This window comes from Dunckerocampus dactyliophorus, chromosome 1, assembly GCF_027744805.1.
Source record: "Dunckerocampus dactyliophorus isolate RoL2022-P2 chromosome 1, RoL_Ddac_1.1, whole genome shotgun sequence".
NCBI classification, from domain to species: domain Eukaryota; kingdom Metazoa; phylum Chordata; class Actinopteri; order Syngnathiformes; family Syngnathidae; genus Dunckerocampus; species Dunckerocampus dactyliophorus.
The window spans coordinates 44,383,315-44,392,912 of record NC_072819.1 but is presented as its reverse complement, the minus strand read 5'-3'; the positions used below and the strand labels follow the sequence as shown (position 1 = coordinate 44,392,912).

The 9,598-nt window shown below is 42.1% G+C and overlaps 1 protein-coding gene and 2 non-coding genes across 3 annotated transcripts; all 3 read right to left on the bottom strand.

Annotated features, from left to right (window-relative positions):
- Nucleotides 1-5,903: 5,903 nt before the first annotated feature.
- On the bottom strand, nucleotides 5,904-9,416 carry rpl10 (ribosomal protein L10). Its single transcript, XM_054780619.1, has 6 exons — nucleotides 9,255-9,416; nucleotides 8,325-8,383; nucleotides 7,793-7,900; nucleotides 6,652-6,790; nucleotides 6,407-6,569; nucleotides 5,904-6,113 (listed from the first exon to the last, which is right to left on the bottom strand). Exons 1-6 carry the CDS (start codon nucleotides 9,275-9,277, stop codon nucleotides 5,958-5,960), a joined length of 648 nt encoding a protein of 215 aa, XP_054636594.1. The 5' UTR covers nucleotides 9,278-9,416; the 3' UTR covers nucleotides 5,904-5,957.
- Nucleotides 6,211-6,343, bottom strand: LOC129194632 (small nucleolar RNA SNORA70). The gene has a single exon (XR_008573773.1). It is a non-coding gene; the product is annotated as a small nucleolar RNA SNORA70 (small nucleolar RNA).
- On the bottom strand, nucleotides 8,083-8,215 carry LOC129194636 (small nucleolar RNA SNORA70). The gene has a single exon (XR_008573774.1). It is a non-coding gene; the product is annotated as a small nucleolar RNA SNORA70 (small nucleolar RNA).
- Nucleotides 9,417-9,598: the final 182 nt, after the last annotated feature.

Here is a 9,598-nt window from a genome sequence, read left to right as displayed (position 1 = left end):
ATGCGTCAAGTCAGACGGAGGTAACAGAGAGAATCCGGCCACTTTTCAAAATAAAACAAAAAATGAAATCATGGAAATTATTTTTTCTTTCTGTGCGGCCCGGTACCAAATGACCCACGGCCCGATACCGAGCCGATACTGCCCGATACTGCTCCCCATCATGGCGACCAATACGGAAGTGGATCGGCACTCCTGTTTTAACTCTAGACTCCTTGGTTTACATGCCCACTCATGCTGCTACAGGGAGCTTCCATTATTAACAGATTCATGTGCTGAATCCCGCGCCGGAATTTAAGCCAAAGTCAACATTGTGAGGAAACTTGACCGGAAGTACTACCAAAGTACTCATGGAAAACTTACCTACTGCTTGCAGTTCATGCGAGATGCGCTTTTACTGGCAGCTCCTCCACACGGAAAGTTTCTGCAGTGAAATGCGTCCAAGCGGAAACAGTTGTTAGGCCAAACTAATGTCAAAATTGTCCCTCAGCTGTGGGGGTGGCCGCTGGGGTGGCGGGAGAGTGACCAAGGGTGGCCCGTTGTAAATAAGTGGGTAAATAATTACTACAAGTAGATTTTAGAATAACTGTTTGCATTGATGTCTACTGATTGAATTATTGTTGAGTGCCTTAAATAAGTACAGTATAGATATAACTGTTTAATCAATTAATCTAATAAATTACTGAATGATTACAAGTAGTTATTAATGATTAAATAATGCTTTATTAAATTACTATCTAAGTGGTTGAACATCTGTTCAAAGGTTAAACAGAAGTCGTATGGTTCTCATACATTGTGTACAAACAGCTTGCACCAGCCAGGGTCACCAGCCAGGTATGGTCCACAGTGTAGTCAAAACAACTCGCCACTATCACCTGTTGGCATCACCCTACTTCGTCAAGGAATCCGGGAGAAAGTTAACGCTGGAAAGACTGGCGCCAATGGTCTGAGCAAAACAAGTATAAAACGGCAGATGGGACGATCGGTCAAGACTCTCATTCATCCTGAGGAGCAGGGAACCGGTGCATGAGACAGGGCCCGAAGGCTTCGTAAGACTGTTAAGATATTCTGTCCGACTTATTTTTCAATACATTTTGGAAATCTAATCTGGTGTGTGAGTCTTCTTTCCTTCTCATAACTGGAGATTAATGAACACGTAAGACGTAAGGGGGAGGTGAAATTGGCTTAATTAGTTTTCTAAAGTGGTCCTTTGACCTTTAGTAGGTTGTGGAGAGTTTCACCTCCAATAGGCGAAGTGCAAAAACTCCTGTTGCTGATCTAAAAAGCACAATGGACAAATATTTAAGTCCATTCACTTCAAAGGATGCAAAGGCCACAGCAGCTAAGCTTAGAAAATATGGCGACAGTATAGAGTTTGTTTTTATTAAGAACAATGACAGGTGTCTCCAAGACATTGCAAATGAATCCATGCCTTAATTACCACTGTTACGAACACAGAACTCAACAACAATCACAGCTCTGTTTGCTGACACCACTGGCTTGCATACCGTCTGACGGAAGCAATAAACGAGTTCTGAGTGCTCGCGATTGCGAGCAAGATAAGCTAACTGTCGCTAACATCTGAACAATACGGGCAGAAAAAGAGCTTCTGTTGCAGCGAACGCACAAGAGTACGTAGAAGACAGGTTGTCTCCAAGCAGTAATAATGATGTTCGAATGGGAGATCGGTTCAGAGGCACGGCAGGCAAGCTGAACGACAGGTTCGACGACATGAGAGGCTGGTTGGATAAACAACAGAATCACATGAAGTACTTATCAAAACACATTAAGGAAGTGAAGAATGATCGTGCATCACTTCTTAAACAAATTGATGGGTTAGAAGGAAAAGTGGTTGGGCCGGAAGAGAAACTGGATGCCTTAAAGAAGCACAATGATGAAATGGCTCGCAACATATCGCAAATTATTGTCACATTGATGTTTCGGAACAGTTTATGCACATCTAAGATGTGTGTGTGACCTGGATAAAATGTCACTTTTCGATTTATGAGCGTTTGTGTGACATTTTAGCAAAATCTGACCATGCTAAATGTCATTTTTGTTACCCGGATTTTTGGGCCTTACCCTGTGGATGACCGAATGCCCCACGCATTCCAGTCTGGAGCTTCAGAGCCAGGAGAGCATCTGACACAACACAACGTCAAGAAAGCACGCGACTTAAGCCTAAGGAAGCAGAGGAAAATGCTATTAAATGGAGGAACGGAGCAGCAGTTGTTGTCAAGACATCAAGGAACCGGACAAATATTGAAGATGACATCTCGATGACATCTACGAAATGAAGTCACAACTCACAAAGACTTGATGCAGCTTGAGGTCATCAACAATCGACAATAACAACTCTACAATAATAACAACGGTTACGCAAAATTCAACAATATTAAGCAATACATTTCACTCACTGAACGTGACCAATTACAGGAGGAACCTGTATGTAATTGATATTTAATTGTATTGATTATATTGTACTGAGCAGCCGTACTTTCATGTATCATTTGATCATACATACTTAACAACTTAACTTAACGACAGATCCATCACCCTGGCTGAGGTATCTCAGATAGTCAAACATCTGAAAGGCTCAGCAAAGCTGTGGTGGTTGCAAATCTTTTGCTGAACTGTACGATACTCTTCAACATGTGCACATGTAAACTGTTTCCTGTCTGTAATATGTTTTTTATACGTTCAGCGTTTTATGTTGCGCTGCTGCCACTTGGCTTTATAAAAGAGATCTTTAATCTATATGGGTTTTTAACCTGGTAAAATGAAGGTCAAATTAGAAAAAACAGGTCGAGACACCAGATGTGTGATTGATTGGGAGTACACCTTTGTTTTTACGGTTGTTAAAATACTACAGGGAATAGTAAAATGCATCAAAATAGTACGAAATAATGGCTGATAAAGTAATTTAAAAAAATCACACAAAGATAAATAAACGGTTGAACTAGTGTCTGTGTTTTTGCTTGTTTTCGGCATGACTTCCTGTTTAGGCTTGTATTTTGTCATGCCCATTTCCTGTGTTCGCCCTCCTGTGGCAACTTTACGTTGAGTGTTGTCGTATTTTTAATATGTGGGCTCAAACATACAGCAAGATATTCTCCACATGCAAGTTCTCCTTTATTCTTCCACACGTCACACACCCCATTCAACTGCTTCCCCCTTCCGGTAACATCGGCTCTTCAAAATAAAGGCACACCAGCAAACATAAGGTTACACCACATCTCCCCCTTTTTTTTTAAGACTGCTCTGGACAATCCAGACGTTCCGGCGGTTGAAGAGAGAACCCCTCTGGTGAAGATGAAGGGCAGTAAATCTTTCTCTCGTCCCTGTCTGACATTGGAACAAGATGACGCCTGTTTGTCCTTATAGTACCTTTAGAACTGTTCACCAGATAAGATCGTGCTGTGGCATGAGCTGATGCTACAGATCCTTCAGTCTTAGTGTCGACAATCCACACTGGCTGTCCTAGACTGAGTTCACGTAGATCTCTCGCGCGATGTCTCCTGTTGAATATTAGTGTGTCCTTAAACCTCCTCTCCCTATCTTTTTGTACCACAATAGCGCCATCAGGCAACTCAGGGCGAAATAAAGAAGGGTGTTGAGGGACCTGAGTTCGAAGCCTTTGGCCCATAGCCATTAGACAATGGAGTAGCTCTGTAGGATAACAAAGCAAGATATGGGTCACTAGCTTTCTTTAGCAAGCCTTTCACAGTTTGAACGTGACGCTCTGCTTCACCATTGTTCTGGGAAAATCATGGGCTGCTAGTAATGTGTTGAAACCCATATGTTTTGGAAAAATCAGCAAACTGCTGACTTACAAATTGTGGCCCATTATCCGTATAGAATAATTCTGGGATGCCGTGCCTAGAAAAAATAGATTTTAGGTGCACAATCACATCCTCTGAGCGTGTGGGCGTTAATTTGGCAATTTCCACAAATTTGGAGTAGTAGTCTACTACTAGTAAGTAGTTAGAATTATCTAGCGTAAATAAATCTGACGCTAGTTTTTGCCACCGTCTCTCTGGAAGCTCACTGGGTAACAGTGGCTCAACCGGGTTGGCTCGTTCTTTAATGCATGTTGTGCAATTTGTTACCATCTCATTTATTTGGCTGCTCAAGCCTGGCCACCACACCGCTTCTCTTGCTCGCTCTTTACCTCTCGTCATCCCTTGAGGTCCCTCATGAATGGCTGCCAAGACAGATGTGCGCATTGCTGTGGGAATAACAAGTCTGGAACCTTTTAGTAGCAAACCATTATGCACAGGCAACATTGCTCTCTCTGACCAGTACGCTTTTACTGTACCTGAAAGTCTACCATAATCTGGCCAGTCACTTTGGCAATATGACTTGACTTCAGAACAACATCCTCTTTTAGTTGCTCTCTCAACTGTGTCATGTATGTCACTAGCTGGCATATTGCTTACTAGCTCTTCAATATATATGTTTGTCTCTTTCATTAAGTCTTTGTCTAGATCGGAGTGTGAGGGTACTGGTGCACGTGACAGTGTGTCTGCTGTGTGTAGTGCTTTGCCTAGTGTATGTGAGATGTCATAGCTGTACCGCATAGGCCTGGGTCTAAATCTGTATTCTTGGGGGTAACTCTGTTAAAGCTTGCTGTCCTAACAGGCTAACTAATGGCTTGTGATCAGTCTCAAGTAAAAAATGTCTCCCAATCAGGAAGTCTCTGAATCGTTCGCATCCCCGTGTCAGTGCTTCTTTTTCCACTTGTGCATACCGTTGTTCTGTGTCCGTCAACGAACGAGATGCATACGCCACTGGCCTCCACTCTTCTCTCTCTTTTTGTAGGAGAACAGCGCAGAGTCCGTACAATGACGTGTCTGCCGACAGTTTCAGCTCTTTGTTGGGGTCATAAAGCGTCAGCACCGGGGTCGTGGTGAGGTCATCCTTGAGTTGGTCGAATGCTGCCTGTTGTGCGCAACTCCAGATCCACTGATTCTTTTTTGAAAGCAGGTCTCTCAGTGGCTTGTCCTTTTCTGCTAGCCCTGGGATGAACTTTCCAAGCTGGTTTACCATGCCGAGAAAACTACGAACTTCACTTAAGCTAATGGTATTGTCTTTGTGCCTGGCATTACAGGATCACTGACTCATATGACCTACGGTTGACTTATTTGCTGCAATCAACACCAGTTAGGGCCTTAATTTGGGTCAAAGACCGCCCTGTGTCTTTGACAGCCAATCGGATCCTCCATCTCAGTGCAGGTGTTTTTTCTGGGTCTACCACTTGACTTTGTTCCATAATGCTCAGGATCTTTCAAAAAATTGTAGAACGTCTTACTGCTCCCAACCTCAGCAGCAATGGCACGCTGCGAGAGGCCTTGCTTATGCAGCTCGACAATCCAACCACGTTCAAATAGAACCCTTCTCAGCTTTAGCCATCAGGAGGGCATGACAGTGCGATTGTCTGACAGAAAATGAAAATTTTGAGCAGATTTTGGCATTTATAGTCTGTGGTTTAAATTTTTGATCAGGTGTAACCCATTTCTTTTTATGGGTTAAAATTATTACAAGTTCCAAAAGTTGTGTCTCACCCCCTTCTTGCTTTTGCATATTGTAGCTCTACTTAAAACCTCATTAAGATCCAAATGTGCAAAAAGAACATTCTAGCAATTTTTCAACTAGTCTTAAGATTTATCTGTTCAGGTTTCACTATATTACAGTAAGTCTCTGAATTGAATTAGAAAAAACAATTGCAAGAAGCATGTGATAAAAAAAAAAGGCTCAACCTGTGTTTGCATTATGTCTTTGCCTGAGATCACACCACTTTTGTGTTCCACCTCCTATTTTTCTATTAAAAATTGACAATTTAAGATTATTCCCGATCATCCAATAGCAACTGTATTTGTGATAAGTGAATAGATGGGACACTATAGTAATGAAAGCCACTTTTATTGTTCATTTGTAGTCAGTGAGAGACTACAGACGCTCTACACGGCATGGAGGGCCTTCCAGCGAGACAGAGGGCCTTTACTGGGGATGTACTTCACCCCACAACCATCTGGAATGACGCGCTTCTCAGCCATCATGTCATCAAAGTCGCATGCGTTGAACTTGGTAAAGCCATACTTCTTGGAGATATGGATCTGAAAGGGAAATTAAGATGTGGCAATGGTTGCATAATTACACAAGGACATAAGATGGTTCCATTAACTGCTTAAAAACGGGTTAAAAGGTGATGAGTACTGTTTCAGTGATCCCTTAAAGAACTCAGCACCTCACAGCTGAGGACATACACAACCAAAGAATTCATGTTTGCAGCCTTTGCACACCAGAAACGCACTGCAGCAAGACTAGTCGGCTTAATAAGCTGCAAAGCACTGATGAATGCATTGTAGATTTGAGACAAGTCAAAGATGTGTGGGGGCCACATGTCTACCTTCTGGCGTCCAGGGAACTTGAACTTGGCTCTACGGAGGGCCTCAACCACATGCTCCTTGTTCTGGGCCTTGGTACGCACAGACATGATCACCTGGCCAATGTGCACACGGGCCACGGTGCCCTGTGGCTTACCAAAAGCCCCACGCATTCCAGTCTGGAGCCTAACAGCCAAGAGAGGGGACCATTTAGCTTTGGGGTGATTTGAACTCAAGAAGCTATTAGAATACGACAAGGAACACTCACCTATCAGCTCCGGCACAGGATAACATTTTGTTGATGCGGATGACGTGGAAGGGATGCAGACGCATGCGGATGTGAAAACCATCTTTTCCGCAGGTCTTCACCATGTACTTGTTAGCACAGATACGGGCTGCCTCCAGAGCTGCACAAATAGCCCAGGTGATAGAAAATACTTCACTGCCACACACGTATGCATTGAAAAACAATGAAATTAATCCTCTTCCTCAGTCTTGGTTAAAAATTAAAATTCATTAAAACAAACATCACTAGTTTGTGGCTATGACGGTTTGGAAAGAGTTGACTTTCACAGGGTATCAGAGTGAGATTCCTTTTGGGCCAGATGCTGAAATACACTTTAGATAGAATAATGAATGCATTAACCAGTTAAAATGAGGTGCATTGAGTCACTCAACACACTGCAGAATAGGGATACACTAGTCCACATTTTTTCCACTTGAATATGGATTATGGATATCTGCCAATAGCAATGCAATTCTGATCCCAGAGCTCTGTTTGCTTCAATATGCAACCACATCAAAGTATCAGCAAACGAAGCTAGAATATCAGCTAAGGCATCAGTCTTCACACATGCAGCGCTACACACGCGCACACAAGCACTTTGCCTGACATGTTCACAGCTTTAGACAGTCAAGGTTGCTATATCATTGTTGTTTTGATACTGTAGAGACCCAGATGTTTTCTGTAGTGTTAGTGTTAAGAACTTGACAGGAGTTTGTGATGTTTGACTGTTGCGTTGCTGTGAGCTCATCGGGTGGCGCATGTGCGCACGTGTAGCTCAAGTCTGGATGACAGCTGCAGTGCATGCGTGGAGAAAGCTCTCAGACACTTTTGGTTCATAGATCGGAAATCTCTGCAGGTGATATAGGAAATCTTCAATATGTGAATTACATTGATATCGGAACCCGATACTGGATCCGATTGAGCCCCATCCGTAATCCGGACCTCTACATGTTCTTATTCCATTATTACTTATTACACTGTTCTTTGACCAGCAACTTGCAACCATACTAGTGTAACCCTTGCCTCTATTAAGTGTTAAGGTGAATTTTACCCCTTCGTTCGTCTCTCTACAAGTAAGAGTGAAAGGGAAAGACCATGTAAATGAGGCATGAGCATTTCTTACCTTCAGAGGACAGCTGCTCGTATTCATCAGAGACCATGTGGCCACACAGGGGGAACTCATCTACCTTGGCCTTCTTCCTGCCCAAGTCAAAGATCCTGATCTTGGGATCTTTTAAAAAAAAATAAAAATAAAAAAAATTGTGTGGCAACATTTTTAAAACCACAAACATGTAGATGCCTGTACCAAGACCAAAGGGGACTTGTTCGAGGCTATGACAGATTAGAAGACAATGTTCCATCAGCGTTACTACAGAAAAGTTTGTGTATTCACATATATTGGTAATTACACAAACATGTTTCAGTGGACCCTTAAAGAACTCAGCACCTCACAGCTGAGGACATACACAACCACAGAATTAATGTCTGCAGCCTTTGCACACCAGAAATGCACTGTAGCAAGACTAGTCGGCTTAATAGGCTGCAGGATAAACTAACAGTTAAACCAACAGTTCAGTCAATCTAACATAGTAAAGACAAACACTGACTACTTTTGACACTAAAGCCAACTGTTGAGGAAAGCGTGCATCACTCACCAGGTACACCTCTACAGAAGCGGGACTTTGGGTAGGGTTTATTCTTGCAGTATCTGTAGCTGTGGAGAAGACATTTTATGTATGTTATTGCAGTTTATGCCAATCCTCAGGCCCAAAACAAACAACAGGTTTCTTTGAGTTTCTTTATTCATGTGACACTTTTGCTCAAACAGCATTTTCCTAATAGCATTTATTAGTAATGTCAACAAACATCAACAAACCAGTTTATGCAGTCACATGTGTCTGTAGCATGTATGATTATCTACAATTGGAGAACAAAGCATATAAGGGATTCTGATTATAAAACTAATTTCGGTTCTTTGACAAATTACAGTAAGCTTAAAACTCACGTCAATAACCACTAGCAAGGAATTAAATGTCCACATCAGAATGGGAGTATATAGTTGACTTAATATAAACAATTACTACTATACCACTCACAAGTTAGGTATATTTCAGATACATTTCAGGTTGAACCCAAAATGTACTACTGTATAACCTTTACAAGTGAACTTAATTTGAGCTTCTCTAATTTTGAATGCACATGTACAACAAGTTTAATACTTAACGCACACATTGCTGTTCTCTAACAAAAGTTGTGCATATCCGTAAATTTGTATGTAGTCCTTTTGCAGAACCGCTCGTTAGCGTCACCGGTATGCTAACTTAGTGCTAGCTTCGAGTTAACGACATTAGCTGAAGAGCGTCCACCACCTCGAACGACGTACTTTGAAATAGTGGCATGACTTGAACAAGAAAAATATAACTGTCAAACAACGCGAGAAATTCAGAAAAAAACAAGTTAACTCATTTGTCAAAGGCCCTGCTTGGTAGCACAGCCCACATGTTACGGGATGGAGGCTGCTGCCATTTTAATCTGCCTTGAAACAACTTGGCCTATCTGTGACACGATTAAATAAGACAACTTACCAGCGGGCTGGTCGGCGCCCCATGGTTGCAATCTGTAAATTAACAAACGAACAATTGTTATATGAATTCGGCTTGTTTCAGTGGTTTAGAAAACGACATTAAACTACACGATTTTATCTAGAGCCAAAGAAAACGCGGTGGACCACGCACTCACCGAATGGAGGAAAGGAAGTTGTAAGCGCTTCCGCTTCGTCACATAGACACGAGAGATGCGGCTATTTTTTCTTATTTTTGACGATGACCGTATTTTCTGATATAATATTAGCCGTATTGATAAGAAATTGGATAAAACCTGTTCAAAATAGATACATTGTCGTAAAAAATGCATGTCATCGTGTGTTACT